This window comes from Oncorhynchus mykiss, unplaced genomic scaffold, assembly GCF_013265735.2.
Source record: "Oncorhynchus mykiss isolate Arlee unplaced genomic scaffold, USDA_OmykA_1.1 un_scaffold_321, whole genome shotgun sequence".
Taxonomy (NCBI): Eukaryota; Metazoa; Chordata; class Actinopteri; order Salmoniformes; family Salmonidae; genus Oncorhynchus; species Oncorhynchus mykiss.
The window spans coordinates 92,326-109,692 of record NW_023493770.1 but is presented as its reverse complement, the minus strand read 5'-3'; the positions used below and the strand labels follow the sequence as shown (position 1 = coordinate 109,692).

Below are 17,367 nucleotides of genomic sequence, written 5' to 3'. Positions count from 1 at the left end.
TTTCTCTCTCTCTCTCTCTCTCTGGGCCTGTGATACAAACACACGTACAGGGTCTGTGTTGTAGAGACACTAGGACCAGTGTGTCCTAGGTTTATAGCCCGTGCCATCCCCAGAGTTCACACACTCACACACACACACACACACACACACACACACACACACACACACACACACAATCTGCCTAGAGACCATCTCTCCTCCCCTCTCATCCCTCTCTCCTTCTCTCCCCCTGTCTTCACATCATTCCCTCCCTCCCAGTCACCCAAATGAGGCCTTTTCAGGCCAGACTGTACAATGGCAGACATTCAGCTTGGCTGTTAGCGTGCTAGGCTAATGTTTGGTGAGCTAGGCAGTTAGCATGCTAGGCTAATGTTTGGTGAGCTAGGCCGTTAGCGTGCTAGGCTAATGTTTATACACTCCATTGAGTGTGTCACTGGGCTCAGTGTTCTGGCACAATGTGTCTTAATGTGACATATGAAATGCATTATTAACCAACACAGGGCACTATTGTTCCCTATTACCAGGCTAGCTAACTGGCTACAGCATGTCATGCTAACAGCTAAACACAGTTAGCCATCATGCTAACATTTCTAACGGCTAAGGAGCTTTGATAACGGTCAATGTAATGAGACACAGTTAACCATCATGCTAACATTGCTAACGGCTAACGAGCTTTAAATACTTGATACGTAATGAGACACAGTTAACCATCATGCTAACATTGCTAACGGCTAAAGAGCTTTGATAACAGGATACGTAATGAGACACAGTTAACCATCATGCTAACATTGCTAACGGCTACAGAGCTTTAATAACAGGATACGTAATGAGACACAGTTAACCATCATGCTAACATTGCTAACGGCTAAAGAGCTTTAATAACAGGATATGTAATGAGACACAGTTAACCATCATGCTAACGTTCATGCTAACGTTCATGGGCTTCTTCTTTGACCCAACATGTAGCTAGCTTAGTTGTCTTGGAGGAGCCTGATAGCTATATGTCTAACCTGTATTTGTGTTAGCTAGACAGAACCCCTTCCTGCCTTAAGGCTGATTGGCCCAAATGGCACCGTGATCCATATCGGTCACACTACATAGAGAATAGAGGGCCATTTGAGAGACACTGTGACAATGACAAATGAGTAAAGCCTGAACCAAAGCACAAACAGCTCTGTTTACGATGCTACATCAGTTGGCTTTAGTTCTTCACTAAGATTACCTATTTAGTGTGTGTGTGTGTGTGTGGGAGTTTTACATTTCCCCCCACTAATGGTTATGATTGGGGAAGGGAAAGCTGATCCTAGATCTGTTGCTAGGGGAAACTTGTGACACAGAGAGAAGGGTGGGGACTATCACCTCACTCAGGGGTCAACCAGGGTCATGGGAGACAGACAGAAGTAGAATGATAATGTGACTCTTCTGCTGGCACGTGACGTCACATTCTGTTATGGTTTAATTCTCTGTTTTATATCAATATAGTTTGATGATGATGTAAACAGCGTCCAGGGATACAGTAGTCGTGGAGACAGTAGTCACGGGGTGTTAGGTGTGTGTGTGTCTCTGTGTGTTGTTGTGTGTTGGACAACAGATAGTCCTATGTCTAGATTTGAACTGTCTCCTCTCTCTCTCTGTGTGTGTGTGTGTGTGTGTGTGTGTGTGTGTGTGTGTGTGTGTGCGCGCGCTGCAGGACTTTGAGTCGTGGGTAAATGACACGGCGGAGCATGGCTTCGTGGTCGTATCGTTTGGCGCCGGGGTCAAATACCTCTCAGAGGACATCACTCACAAACTGGCTGGAGCCCTGGGCAGGCTGCCCCAACGCGTGGTCTGGAGGTACTACCAATTTAATTCATTCACATTCCACTGCAACTGGGAAAGGGGAGGACACAACATGGCTGCTAATTCACATTCCATTCCACTGCAACTGGGAAGGGGGAGGACACAACATGGCTGCTAATTCACATTCCCTTCCACTGCAACTGGGAAGGGGGAGGACACAACATGGCTACTAATTCACATTCCATTCCACTGCAACTGGGAAGGGGGAGGACACAACATGGCTGCTAATTCACATTCCCTTCCACTGCAACTGGGAAGGGGGAGGACACAACATGGCTGCTAATTCACATTCCATTCCACTGCAACTGGGAAAGGGGAGGACACAACATGGCTGCTAATTCACATTCCATTCCACTGCAACTGGGAAGGGGGAGGACACAACATGGCTGCTAATTCACATTCCCTTCCACTGCAACTGGGAAGGGGGAGGACACAACATGGCTGCTAATTCACATTCCCTTCCACTGCAACTGGGAAGGGGGAGGACACAACATGGCTGCTAAATCACATTGGTCGAGTTCCTCCCCGACTATATTGTAGACTCATGCTAAATCTTACAGCGCCTGGATAGGTATAAATAACTTGTCACACAACCATTGGTTGATGCAAATCAACACTTGGGCATCTAGTTGGGCAGGAACTCATCCATTCACTCCCACTGCAACTAGGAAAGAGAGGACACAAAATGGCTGCCAGGGGTGGCACCATCAGCCAGGTGGGTGGGGTAAAATGGCTGAATGATAAACGACCACTGCTCTTGTGGGCACTAAAATGGCCCCAGCACCTTACCTACTATCTCCAGTGTTGACAAGTTGAATTATATACTGCAGTGGATGTGGTGGTTCATTTCTGTATTATCAAATGAGGAGAGACAAACGTATCACACAAGTCGTAGTCAAACAGAATCTTTATTAGTGAGAGACAGAAACAGACTGGTAAAAGCCAGAAACAGACTGGTTAAAGCCAGAAACAGACTGGTTAATAATAAACAGAATCTTTATTAGTGAGAGCTCTGCAGTAGCGATTGGCTGGTCGACGAACCAATCAGAATCAGAGGATTCCTTGAGAGCCACGACACAAAGGCTACAAAAAATATTTTATAGCAAAGATCCACCCCTCAGTCTACATGACAAACAACAGACGTGTGGAATGGGTCACAAGGTGGGACTTGATAAATGAGAAAGGAGTATCACGCAGACCGATAGCATTTGCTATGAAGACTGTTTTTATTGTTCAGTTTGGCCCCTGAGACGAGGCTCCGGTCTCGTCCCTGGTACTTCATAGCACAGAAACACCAACTCAGTCTATGGCATAAATCAATTGTCAACTCCAGATACTCCCATCTCCAGTAAAACCCCTTCTTGACCCCTCTAATGGACAAGTTCACTGAGGGGAGTGAGCCTCTAGGTCATACACTACCCCAGGATAGGTGTAACATCAGAGAGGACATACAATGGTTCCAGACACTACCCCACACATCACAGTGGGGGGAGTGAACCTCTAGGTCATACACTACCCCAGGATAGGTGTAACATCAGAGGTGACATACAGTGGTTCCAGACACTACCACACACATCTTGTCTCAAACCTTATCTCCCCCCAGGCCAAAGGAGGGAGTGACTGGTGCACAGACATTGTGGAGTAATTGGTTCCCCAATAATCACGCCATCCCTTCACATGGTTTAGGATAGGTAAAGACACATTCACATGGTTTAGAATAGGTACAGACACATTCACATGGTTTAGAATAGGTACAGACACATTCACATGGTTTAGAATAGGTAAAGACACACATCAGAACAGGTTCTGAATGGGGTTCGTCGGGGTTGGATCAGGACAGGTTCTGAATGGGGTTCGTCGGGGTTGGATCAGAACAGGTTATGAATGGGGTTAGTTAGGGTTGGATCAGAACAGGTTCTTGTACACAGGATCTACAGTATATCACAAAAGTGAGTACACCCCTCACATTTTTGTAAATATTTGAGTATATCTTTTCATGTGACAACACTGAAGAAATGACACTTTGCTACAATGTAAAGTAGTGAGTGTACATCTTGTATAACAATGTAAATTTGTGTAAACACACGACCATTAATGTCCAAATTGGGCCCAAAGTGTCAATATTTTGTGTGGCCACCATCATTTTCCAGCACTGCCTTAACCCTCTTGGGCATGGAGTTCAGCAGAGCTTCACAGGTTGCCACTGGAGTCCTCTTCCACTCCTCATGACGACATCACGGAGCTGGTGGATGTTAGAGACCTTGCACTCCTCCACCTTCCGTTTGAGGATGCCCCACAGATGCTCAATAGGGTTTAGGATTTCATTTGGTTGTAGAGGGTGCAACAGGTCGGCACCTCAGGAGTAAATGTCAGTTGGTTTTCGTAGCCGATGGTAACCCCCACCTTGGGATGGATCTCTCTCAGGAGATCCTTGACCTCTGCCATTTGATTTAACCAGGCACCAAGTCAGTTAAGAACAAATTATTATTTTCAATGACGGCCTAGGAACAGTGGAACAGTGGGATAACTGGCCTAGGAACAGTGGGTTAACTGGTCTAGGAACAGTCGGTTAACTGGCCTAGGAACAGTGGGTTAACTGGCCTAGGAACAGTGGGTTAACTGGCCTAAGAACAGTGGGTTAACTGGCCTAGGAACAGTGGATTAACTGGTCTAGGAGCAGTGGGTTAACTGGTCTAGGAACAGTCGGTTAACTGGCCTAGGAACAGTGGGTTAACTGGCCTAGGAACAGTGGGTTAACTGGTCTAGGAACAGTGGAACAGTGGGTTAACTGGTCTAGGAACAGTGGGGTTAACTGGTCTAGGAACAGTGGGTTAACTGGTCTAGGAACAGTGGGTTAACTGGTCTAGGAACAGTGGGGTTAACTGGTCTAGGAACAGTGGGTTAACTGGTCTAGGAACAGTGGGGTAAACTGGTCTACGAACAGTGGGTTAACTGCCTTGTTCAGAGGAACAGTGGGTTAACTGGTCTAGGAACAGTGGGTTAACTGCCTTGTTCAGAGGAACAGTGGGTTAACTGCCTTGTTCAGGGGAACAGTGGGTTAACTGCCTTGTTCAGGGGAACAGTGGGTTAACTGCCTTGTTCAGAGGAACAGTGGGGTAAACTGGTCTAGGAACAGTGGGTTAACTGCCTTGTTCAGGGGAACAGTGGGTTAACTGCCTTGTTCAGAGGAACAGTGGGATAAACTGGTCTAGGAACAGTGGGTTAACTGCCTTGTTCAGAGGAACAGTGGGTTAACTGCCTTGTTCAGGGGAACAGTGGGTTAACTGCCTTGTTCAGGGGAACAGTTGGTTAACTGCCTTGTTCAGAGGAACAGTGGGTTAACTGCCTTGTTCAGGGGATCAGTGGGTTAACTGCCTTGTTCAGGGGAACAGTGGGTTAACTGCCTTGTTCAGGGGAACAGTGGGTTAACTGCCTTGTTCAGAGGAACAGTGGGTTAACTGCCTTGTTCAGGGGAACAGTGGGTTAACTGCCTTGTTCAGGGGAACAGTTGGTTAACTGCCTTGTTCAGAGGAACAGTGGGTTAACTGCCTTGTTCAGGGGATCAGTGGGTTAACTGCCTTGTTCAGGGGAACAGTGGGTTAACTGCCTTGTTCAGGGGGCAGAACGACAGATTTTTACCTTGTCGGCTCTGGGGATCTAATCTAGCAACCTTATTGATTACAAGTCCAACGCTCTGACCACTAGGCTTCCCTGCTGCCCCATAGCCATAGCAGTGGAATGTCAACAGGGGAACGCCTCTACCCCATTGGAGAAGGCATCCACTATCACCAGACAATATGTGTAACCCTGACGAGGAGAGAGTTCAATAAAATCCATCATTATGTGTTCAAATGGTCCTTCAGGGGTCAGATGAGCCGGCATCAGAATCTCTCTTCCTTGTTGTTAGTCAAACACATTTTTGCACAAAATTGCAAACACAGAAAACCCAGGTGCAAACCAAAAAGTATTTACAAAATCATTCCTTAACTCAAAAGGACTCACACGGAGGAGGAGGATGTTATGATCAGGAAGTGAAACCATCTGTAACACAGATGGGGTCTCCACGGAGACAGGCTACCAAGTCAGCCATAGCGTTACCTTTGGAGACAGAATCGGAAGAGTTAGCATGAGTGATGCACTTACAAACAACAACTTCAGATGGGAGCAAAATAGCCTTTAGTAAGTTATTAACAAGGTTTGAATGAGAGATTGTCTGACCAGAGGAGGTCAGGAAGCCATGCTGTTTCCACAGAGTACCCAAATCATGTACCAAACCAAAGGCATATCTGCTATCTGTATAGATGATAGCAGACTGGCCTTTAGCTAATATGCCAGCTCTAGTGAGTGCAAAGAGTTCTGCTGCTTGGGCAGAAAGGTGGGAGGGTAATTTAGCACTTTCCAGTGTGGTTGAGGCAGTAGTAACCGTGGTTACATACGTGGTTCTCCCTTCTCAGAACACTGAGCAGAGCCATCTACAAACAGTTCCACATGTGCATTTCGGTTAAATCCGTACTTGGTTTTAGATACAAGCTCCACCAGAGCAGCACGGTCGTTCGGCTCGCCATCGTCCTCGGTAGGCAACAGAGTAGCATGATTTAATGGACCTCTTCAGAGGGTCACGTGAGACATTGTCAGAAGAACATTCTGGTTAATGGAGGAGTGGAGCTGGATGGGCCGTCATTCTGATAATGGGGCTGGTGTTAGATGGGCTGTCATTCTGATAATGTAGCTGGTGTTAGATGGGCCGTCATTCTGATAATGGGGCTGGTGTTAGATGGGCTGTCATTCTGATAATGTAGCTGGTGTTAGATGGGCTGTCATTCTGATAATGTAGCTGGTGTTAGATGGGCTGTCATTCTGATAATGCAGCTGGTGTTAGATGGGCTGTCATTCTGATAATGTAGCTGGTGTTAGATGGGCTGTCATTCTGATAATGTAGCTGGTGTTAGATGGGCTGTCATTCTGATAATGTAGCTGGTGTTAGATGGGCTGTCATTCTGATAATGTAGCTGGTGTTAGATGGGCCGTCATTCTGATAATGTAGCTGGTGTTAGATGGGCTGTCATTCTGATAATGTAGCTGGTGTTAGATGGGCCGTCATTCTGATAATGTAGCTGGTGTTAGATGGGCTGTCATTCTGATAATGTAGCTGGTGTTAGATGGGCTGTCATTCTGATAATGTAGCTGGTGTTAGATGGGCTGTCATTCTGATAATGTAGCTGGTGTTAGATGGGCTGTCATTCTGATAATGTAGCTGGTGTTAGATGGGCCGTCATTCTGATAATGTAGCAGTGGAGTTGGTGTTAGATGGGCCGTCATGCTGATAATGTAGCAGTGGAGCTGGTGTTAGATGGGCCGTCATTCTGATAATGTAGCAGTGGAGTTGGTGTTAGATGGGCCGTCATTCTGATAATGTAGCAGTAGAGCTGGTGTTAGATGGGCTGTCATTCTGATAATGTAGCAGTGGGGCTGGTGTTAGATGGGCCGTCATTCTGATAATGTAGCTGGTGTTAGATGGGCCGTCATTCTGATAATGTAGCAGTGGAGCTGGTGTTAGATGGGCCGTCATTCTGATAATGTAGCTGCTGTTAGATGGGCCGTCATTCTGATAATGGAGCTGGTGTTAGATTGGCTGTCATTCTGATAATGCAGCAGTGGTGCTGGTGTTAGATGGGCCGTCATTCTGATAATGTAGCAGTGGAGCTGTTGTTAGATGGGCCGTCATTCTGATAATGGAGCTTGTGTTAGATGGGCCGTCATTCTGATAATGCAGTAGTGGAGCTGGTGTTAGACTGGCCGTCGTTCTGATAATGCAGCAGTAGAGCTGGTGTTAGATAGGCCGCCATTCTGATAATGTAGCAGTGGAGCTGGTGTTAGATGGGCCGTCATTCTGATAATGTAGCAGTGGAGCTGGTGTTAGATGGGCCGTCATTCTGATAATGTAGCAGTAGAGCTGGTGTTAGATGGGCCGTCATTCTGATAATGTAGCTGTAGAGCTGCTGTTAGATGGGCCGTCATTCTGATAATGTAGCTGGTGTTCTGATAATGCATTGCGAGACAGACATTTTCATGTCTTGCCATAGATTTTCAAGCCACAAAAAAGTCAAAACTGTAACTAGGCCACTCGGTAAACATTCAGTGTCCCGGTGAAAGGTTAATTTGTCTACCAGTTTACCCCTACCCCAGGGTGGTGGACTGAGGTTAATATGTCTGTTTTCTGGGGTACAGCAAACTGAACCATGTTTTCTGGGGGTGGACAGGTTAGTATTGTGGAGTAACTACAATGTTGTTGATCCATCCTCAGTTTTCTCCTATCACAGCCATTAAACTCTGTAACTGTTTTAAAGTCACCATTGGTCTCATGGTTAAATCTATGAGCAGTTTCCTTCCTCTCCGGCAACTGAGTTAGGAAGGACGCCTGTATCTTCGTAGTGACTTGGTGTATTGATACAGCAGCTAAAGTGTAATTAATAACTCAAATGGATATTCAAAGTCTGTTTATTGTTTGTTTTACCCATCTACCAATAGGAGCCCTTCTTTGCGAAGCATTGGAAAACCTCCCTGGTCTTTGTGGTTGAATCTGTGTTTGAAATTCACTGCTTGACTGAGGGACCCTACTTGCATGTGTGGGGTACAGAGATGAGGTAGTTATTCAAAATGAATGATAAACACTGTTATTGCACACAGAGTGAGTCCATGCAATTTATTATGTGACTTTTAAGCACATTTTTTCTCCTGAACTTATTTAGGCTTGAAGACATTTCAGCCTTTCATTTTTTATCAATTTGTCAAAAATTCTAAAAAACATAATTCCACTTTTTTTTCTCCATTACGGGGTATTGTGAGAGAGAGAGTATATCAGTGGCATAACATGTACATTTAATCCATATTAAATTCAGGCTGTAATTTAAAAGGCTGTGAATACTTCCCGAACGCAGTATTAGGGTGCCATTGAGGACACAGGCCTAGTCATTCAGTGGGATATAGTTTAGTTTCCAAATAGCCAGAAACAGACTGGTTAAAGCCAGAAACAGACTGGTTAAAGCCAGAAACAGACTGGTTAAAGCCAGAAACAGACTTGTTAAAGCCAGAAACAGACTGGTTAATGGTTAAAGCCTGAAACAGACTGGTTAAATAAAGCCAGAAACAGACTGGTTAAAGCCAGAAACAGACTGGTTAAAGCCAGAAACAGACTGGTTAAAGCCAGAAACAGACTTGTTAAAGCCAGAAACAGACTGGTTAATGGTTAAAGCCTGAAACAGACTGGTTAATGGTTAAAGCCTGAAATAGGCTGGTTAAAGCCAGAAACAGCCTGGTTAAAGCCAGAAACAGACTGGTTAAAGCCAGAAACAGACTGGTTAAAGCCTGAAACAGACTGGTTAATGGTTAAAGCCAGAAACAGACTGGTTAAAGCCAGAAACAGACTGGTTAAAGCCAGAAACAGACTTGTTAAAGCCAGAAACAGACTGGTTAAAGCCAGAAACAGACTTGTTAAAGCCTGAAACAGACTGGTTAATGGTTAAAGCCTGAAACAGACTGGTTAATGGTTAAAGCCAGAAACAGACTGGTTAAAGCCTGAAACAGACTGGTTAAAGCCTGAAACAGACTGGTTAAAGCCTGAAACAGACTGGTTAATGGTTAAAGCCTGAAACAGACTGGTTAATGGTAAAAGCCTGAAACAGACTGGTTAATGGTTAAAGCCTGAAACAGACTGGTTAAAGCCTGAAACAGACTGGTTAAAGCCTGAAACAGACTGGTTAAAGCCTGAAACAGACTGGTTACAGCCTGAAACAGACTGGTTAAAGCCTGAAACAGACTGGTTAAAGCCTGAAACAGACTGGTTAATGGTTAAAGCCTGAAAAAGATTGGTTAATGGTTAAAGCCTGAAACAGACTGGTTAAAGCCTGAAACAGACTGGTTAGAGCCTGAAACAGACTGGTTAAAGCCTGAAACAGACTGGTTAATGGTTAAAGCCTGAAACAGACTGGTTAAATAAAGCCAGAAACAGACTGGTTAAAGCCAGAAACAGACTGGTTAAAGCCAGAAACAGACTGGTTAAAGCCAGAAACAGACTTGTTAAAGCCTGAAACAGACTGGTTAATGGTTAAAGCCTGAAACAGACTGGTTAATGGTTAAAGCCAGAAACAGACTGGTTAAAGCCTGAAACAGACTGGTTAAAGCCTGAAACAGACTGGTTAAAGCCTGAAACAGACTGGTTAATGGTTAAAGCCTGAAACAGACTGGTTAAAGCCAGAAACAGACTGGTTAAAGCCTGAAACAGACTGGTTAATGGTTAAAGCCTGAAAAAGATTGGTTAATGGTTAAAGCCTGAAACAGACTGGTTAAAGCCTGAAACAGACTGGTTAGAGCCTGAAACAGACTGGTTAAAGCCTGAAACAGACTGGTTAATGGTTAAAGCCTGAAACAGACTGGTTAATGGTTAAAGCCTGAAACAGACTGGTTAAAGCCAGAAACAGACTGGTTAAAGCCTGAAACAGACTGGTTAATGGTTAAAGCCTGAAACAGACTGGTTAATGGTTAAAGCCTGAAACAGACTGGTTAAATAAAGCCAGAAACAGACTGGTTAAAGCCTGAAACAGACTGGTTAAAGCCAGAAACAGACTGGTTAAAGCCAGAAACAGACTGGTTAAAGCCAGAAACAGACTGGTTAAAGCCTGAAACAGACTGGTTAAAGCCAGAAACAGACTGGTTAAAGCCAGAAACAGACTTGTTAAAGCCAGAAACAGACTGGTTAATGGTTAAAGCCTGAAACATACTGGTTAAATAAAGCCAGAAACAGACTGGTTAAAGCCTGAAACAGACTGGTTAAAGCCTGAAACAGACTGGTTAAAGCCAGAAACAGACTGGTTAAAGCCTGAAACAGACTGGTTAAAGCCTGAAACAGACTGGTTAAAGCCTGAAACAGACTGGTTAATGGTTAAAGCCTGAAACAGACTGGTTAATGGTTAAAGCCTGAAACAGACTGGTTAATGGTTAAAGCCTGAAACAGACTGGTTAAAGCCTGAAACAGACTGGTTAAAGCCTGAAACAGACTGGTTAAAGCCTGAAACAGACTGGTTAAAGCCTGAAACAGACTGGTTAATGGTTAAAGCCTGAAAAAGATTGGTTAATGGTTAAAGCCTGAAACAGACTGGTTAAAGCCTGAAACAGACTGGTTAGAGCCTGAAACAGACTGGTTAAAGCCTGAAACAGACTGGTTAATGGTTAAAGCCTGAAACAGACTGGTTAATGGTTAAAGCCTGAAACAGACTGGTTAAAGCCTGAAACAGACTGGTTAAAGCCTGAAACAGACTGGTTAAAGCCTGAAACAGACTGGTTAAAGCCTGAAACAGACTGGTTAATGGTTAAAGCCTGAAACAGACTGGTTAAAGCCTGAAACAGACTGGTTAATGGTTAAAGCCTGAAACAGACTGGTTAATGGTTAAAGCCTAAAACAGACTGGTTAAAGCCTGAAACAGACTGGTTAAAGCCTGAAACAGACTGGTTAAAGCCTGAAACAGACTGGTTAAAGCCTGAAACAGACTGGTTAAAGGTTAAAGCCTGAAACAGACTGGTTAAAGGTTAAAGCCTGAAACAGACTGGTTAATGGTTAAACCCTGAAACAGACTGGTTAAAGCCAGAAACAGACTGGTTAAGGCATGAAACAGACTGGTTAATGGTTAAAGCCTGAAACAGACTGGTTAATGGTTAAACCCTGAAACAGACTGGTTAAAGCATGAAACCGACTGGTTAAAGCCAGAAACAGACTGGTTAAAGCCTGAAACAGACTGGTTAATGGTTAAAGCATGAAACAGACTGGTTAAAGCCTGAAACAGACTGGTTAAAGCCTGAAATAGACTGGTTAATGGTTAAAGCCAGAAACAGACTGGTTAAAGCCTGAAACAGACTGGTAAAAGGTGAACTCATACTGATCCTGGACCAGAACTGGACCAGAACTCCTACTGACACTGATCCTGGACCAGAACTCCTACTGACACTGATCCTGGACCAGAACCCCTATTGATACACTGATCCTGGACTATTACTGGACCAGAACTCCTACTGACACACTGATCCTGGACCAGAACTGGACCAGAACTCCTACTGACACACTGATCCTGATGCCGAACTCCTGCTGACACTGATCCTGGACCAGAACTGGACCAGAACTCCTACTGACACTGATCCTGGACCAGAACTGGACCAGAACTCCTACTGACACACTGATCCTGGACCAGAACTGGACCAGAACTCCTACTGACACACTGATCCTGACGCAGAACTCCTACTGACACTGATCCTGGACCAGAACTCCTACTGACACAGATCCTGGCCCAGAACTCCTACTGACACTGATCCTGGACCAGAACTCCTACTGACACAGATCCTGGCCCAGAACTCCTACTGACACTGATCCTGGACCAGAACTCCTACTGACACTGATCCTGACCAGAACTTCTACTAACACACTGATCCTGAACCAGAACTCCTACTGACACACTGATCCTGGACCAGAACTCCTGTTGACACAGTGATCATTGACCAGTACTCTTACTGTTACTGTGTGTGTGTGAAAATGCCTGTGATTCCAAGGGTCATTATGGTGACCCATTCTATCTTATCTAGTTTAATCATTTACCAAGATTTCCACCATTCACAGACATGTAGCTGAGAGAGACAGAGGGAGGGAGAGAGAGAGAGAGAGAGAGAGAGAGAGAGAGAGAGACAGAGAGAGAGATGCATGGCGTTTTGTGGGCGAACGGCCTAATGTTGAGGCCCATTGTCGTGCCATTCATCCGCCGCCATCACCTCATGTTTCAGCATGATAATACATGGCCCCATATCGCAAGGATCTGTACGTGTTACGACAACGTGTTCCAGTTCCCGACAATATCCTATCAACTTCACACCGCCATTAAAGAGGAGTGGGACAATATTCCACAGGCCACTATCAACAGCCTGATCAACTCTAATCAACAGCCTGATCAACATCTGCTAACCATGTGTATGTGACAAATACATTTTGATTTGATTTATTGTTACATTTTCCGTTGGTCGTGTGAGTACCTGTGCTGTGTTGGTCTGGCTTTCCTGCCACTTGTACTGTGCAGATGATTACGGGTGTTTATTTTTTTTTTTTTAAATTTTTATTTCACCTTTATTTAGTTGAGAACAAGTTCTCATTTGCAACTGTGACCTGGCCAAGATAAAGCATAGCAGTATGAGCAGACAACACAGAGTTACACATGGAGTAAACAATTAACAAGTCAATAACACAGTAGAAAAAAGGGGAGTCTATATATACATTGTGTGCAAAAGGCATGAGAAGGTAGGCAAATAATTACAATTATGCAGATTAACACTGGAGTGATAAATGATCAGATGGTTATGTACAGGTAGAGATATTGGTGTGCAAAAGAGCAGAAAAATAAATAAATAAAAACAGTATGGGGATGAGGTAGGTGAAAATGGGTGGGCTATTTACCAATAGACTATGTACAGCTGCAGCGATCGGTTAGCTGCTCAGATAGCAGATGTTTGAAGTTGGTGAGGGAGATAAAAGTCTCCAACTTCAGCGATTTTTGCAATTCGTTCCAGTCACAGGCAGCAGAGAACTGGAACGAAAGGCGGCCAAATGAGGTGTTGGCTTTAGGGATGATCAGTGAGATACACCTGCTGGAGCGCGTGCTACGGATGGGTGTTGCCATCGTAACCAGTGAACTGAGATAAGGCGGAGCTTTACCTAGCATGGACTTGTAGATGACCTGGAGCCAGTGGGTCTGGCGACGAATATGTAGCGAGGGCCAGCCGACTAGAGCATACAAGTCGCAGTGGTGGGTGGTATAAGGTGCTTTAGTGACAAAACGGATGGCACTGTGATAAACTGCATCCAGTTTGATGAGTAGAGTGTTGGAAGCAATTTTGTAGATGACATCGCCGAAGTCGAGGATCGGTAGGATAGTCAGTTTTACTAGGGTAAGTTTGGCGGCGTGAGTGAAGGAGGCTTTGTTGCGGAATAGAAAGCCGACTCTTGATTTGATTTTCGATTGGAGATGTTTGATATGGGTCTGGAAGGAGAGTTTAGAGTCTAGCCAGACACCTAGGTACTTATAGATGTATTTGAGGTACTCTTCGCTCTTTTGTTTGGGTTTCAACCCTGTGTTTTGAATACGTGTTTGTTTGGTCTTCGTCCCCGTGCCTTCACACGGCACGCTGTAATTTGGGTCAATAAAATCCCCTATTACGCATTCCTGCGCCTGTCTCCCGATCCCTTATAGCAACGTGACAACGGCAGGCAGGCAGGGTCAGGGCAGGCAGGGGTCAGTAATCCAGGGCAGTGCCAAGAGGTACAGAATAGTCGGCAGGCTCAGGGTCAGGGCAGGCAGGCGTCAGTAATCCAGGGCAGTGCCAAGAGGTACAGAATAGTCGGCAGGCTCAGGGTCAGGTCAGGCAGAATGGTCGAAAACCAGGAGAACTAGAAAACAGGAACTAACAAACAAAAAACAGTAAAGGAAAAAACGCTGGTAGACGAGACAAGACAAACTGGCAACAGACAAACAGAGATGCACCGGGGATAAAACAAACAGAGAACACAGGTATAAATGCACCGGGGATAAAACAAACAGAGAACACAGGTATAAATGCACCGGGGATAATGGGGAAGATGGGCGACAACTAGATGGAGACAAGCACAAAGACAGGTGAAACAGATCAGGGTGTGACACCTGGATGGAGACAAGCACAAAGACAGGTGAAACAGATCAGGGTGTGACACCTGGATGGAGACAAGCACAAAGACAGGTGAAACAGATCACGGTGTGACACCTGGATGGAGACAAGCACAAAGACAGGTGAAACAGATCAGGGTGTGACACCTGGATGGAGACAAGCACAAAGACAGGTGAAACAGATCAGGGTGTGACACCTGGATGGGGATGGAGACAAGCACAAAGACAGGTGAAACAGATCAGGGTGTGACACAAACAAAGGATCCAATTCAGGGAAGCCTGTTTGAAATGCTGGTGAGTGGCTGGTGAGAGGCTGGTGAGTGGCTGGTAAGTTGCTGGTGAGTGGCTGGTGAGTGGCTGGTGAGTGGCTGGTGAGTGGCTGGTGAGTGGCTGGTGAGTGGCTGGTAAGTTGCTGGTGAGTGGCTGGTGAGTGGCTGGTGAGTGGCTGGTGAGTTGCTGGTGAGTGGCTGGTGAGTGGCTGGTGAGTGGCTCCAATCTAATATTCAACAGTTATTTTCGGGTTGCAGGTAATAATTCAAGAAACGTTCTGAGCAAATAATTTAAGAAAAAACAAAAAAAATTACAAAATACGGCAACGTTGGCTAGAAGCTAGAAACCGTCTTCAAGGTGAAGATGGCAACAGACAGACATGAGGCTCTTCTGCTCCTACACAACTTGGCAGTATTTTGTTATTTCTTACATTGTCAGTCCAGAATGTTTTTTTTGTGATATTACGTACAACCAGGAATACAACTTTCCCGAATTGGATCCTTTGTTCGTACCCCCCTCCCCGGGCAATTTAACGTATTCCAGTGTATTCAGAGTTGACTTCTAGTCCGACTCAGGAGGCGGGCACACCGTTCACCGCTTCTGAGTATATTACTCGCTAATGTTCAGTCTCTGGACAATAAAGTAGACGTGCTCAGGGCGAGGATCTCCTTCCAGAGAAAGATCAAGGACTGTAATATCCTCTGTTTCAGGGAATCATGGCTCTCTCCGGATATACTGTCCCTATCCATACAGCCAGCTGGGTTCTCAGTTCATCGGGCAGACAGGAATAAAGAACTCTCTGGGAAGAAGAAAGGTGGGGGTGTATGTTTCATGATTAACTACTCATGATGTGATTGTGATAACATACAGAAACTCAAGTCCTTTTGTTCACCTGACCTAGAATCCCTCACAATCAAATGCCGACCGTATTACCTCCCAAGAGAATTCTCTTCAGTTATTGTCACAGCCGTGTATATTCTCCTTCAAGCCGATACCACAACGGCCCTCAAGGAACTACAATGGACTTTATGCGAACTGGAAACCACATGTCCTGAGGCTGCTTTTATTGCAGCTGGGGATTTTAACAAAGAAAATATGAGGAAAATGTGACTAAAGTTCTATCAACACATTGACTGTAGACACCCCAATAACATCTGCTAAACACGTGTATGTGACCAAATAAAATTACTTTCGATTTGAAGACGGCTGTGTTATATTTCTGAGCCGATGTTCAGCTTCCACCATATTGCTTTCACCTGTCCTTCTTCTTCTTTTTCTTCTTTACATTTCTATTGGTGGATCGCAACCAACTGAAAGGTGGATACACCGCCACCTACTGCACTGGAGTGTAAGGCTGGTCACAGCCCCCTGTTCATCTATATTCTCTATCTATCTCCTACTGTACTGGAGTGTGAGGCTGGTCACAGCCCCCTGTTCATCTATATTCTCTATCACCTACTGTACTGGAGTGTGAGGCTGGTCACAGCCCCCTGTTCATCTATATTCTCTATCACCTACTGTACTGGAGTGTGAGGCTGGTCACAGCCCCCTGTTCATCTATGTTCTCTATCACCTACTGTACTGGAGTGTGAGGCTGGTCACAGCCCCCTGTTCATCTATATTCTCTACCACCTACTGTACTGGAGTGTGAGGCTGGTCACAGCCCCCTGTTCATCTATATTCTCTACCACCTACTGTACTGGAGTGTGAGGCTGGTCACAGCCCCCTATTCATCTATATTCTCAATCTATCACCTACTGTACTGGAGTGTAAGGCTGGTCACAGCCCCCTGTTCATCTATATTCTCTATCTATCACCTACTGTACTGGAGTGTGAGGCTTGTCACGACCCCCTGTTAATCTATATTATCTATCTATCTCCTACTGCACTGGAGTGTGAGGCTGGTCACAGCCCCCTGTTCATCTATATTCTCTATCACCTACTGTACTGGAGTGTAAGGCTGGTCACAGCCCCCTGTTCATCTATATTCTCTATCTACCACCTACTGTACTGGAGTGTGAGGCTGGTCACAGCCCCCTGTTCATCTATATTCTCTATCACCTACTGTACTGGAGTGTGAGGCTGGTCACAGCCCCCTGTTCATCTATATTCTCTACCACCTACTGTACTGGAGTGTGAGGCTGGTCACAGCCCCCTGTTCATCTATATTCTCTATCACCTACTGTACTGGAGTGTGAGGCTGGTCACAGCCCCCTGTTCATCTATATTCTCTATCTATCACCTACTGTACTGGAGTGTGAGGCTTGTCACGACCCCCTGTTAATCTATATTATCTATCTATCACCTACTGTACTGGAGTGTAAGGCTGGTCACAGCCCCCTGTTCATCTATATTCTCTATCTATCACCTACTGTACTGGAGTGTGAGGCTGGTCACAGCCCCTGTTCATCTATATTCTCTACCACCTACTGTACTGGAGTGTGAGGCTGGTCACAGCCCCCTGTTCATCTATATTCTCTATCTACCACCTACTGTACTGGAGTGTAAGGCTGGTCACAGCCCCCTGTTC

General features: G+C 45.3%; 1 protein-coding gene across 1 annotated transcript in view; it reads left to right on the top strand.

Annotated features, from left to right (window-relative positions):
• Positions 1-17,367, top strand: part of LOC110516863 (2-hydroxyacylsphingosine 1-beta-galactosyltransferase) — a 93,398-nt gene that overhangs the window by 56,602 nt on the left and 19,429 nt on the right. Inside the window, exon 4 of the mRNA XM_036973807.1 lies at positions 1,691-1,833. Coding sequence (XP_036829702.1) covers positions 1,691-1,833 — 143 coding nt within the window. The remainder of the gene's footprint in view (positions 1-1,690; positions 1,834-17,367) is intronic.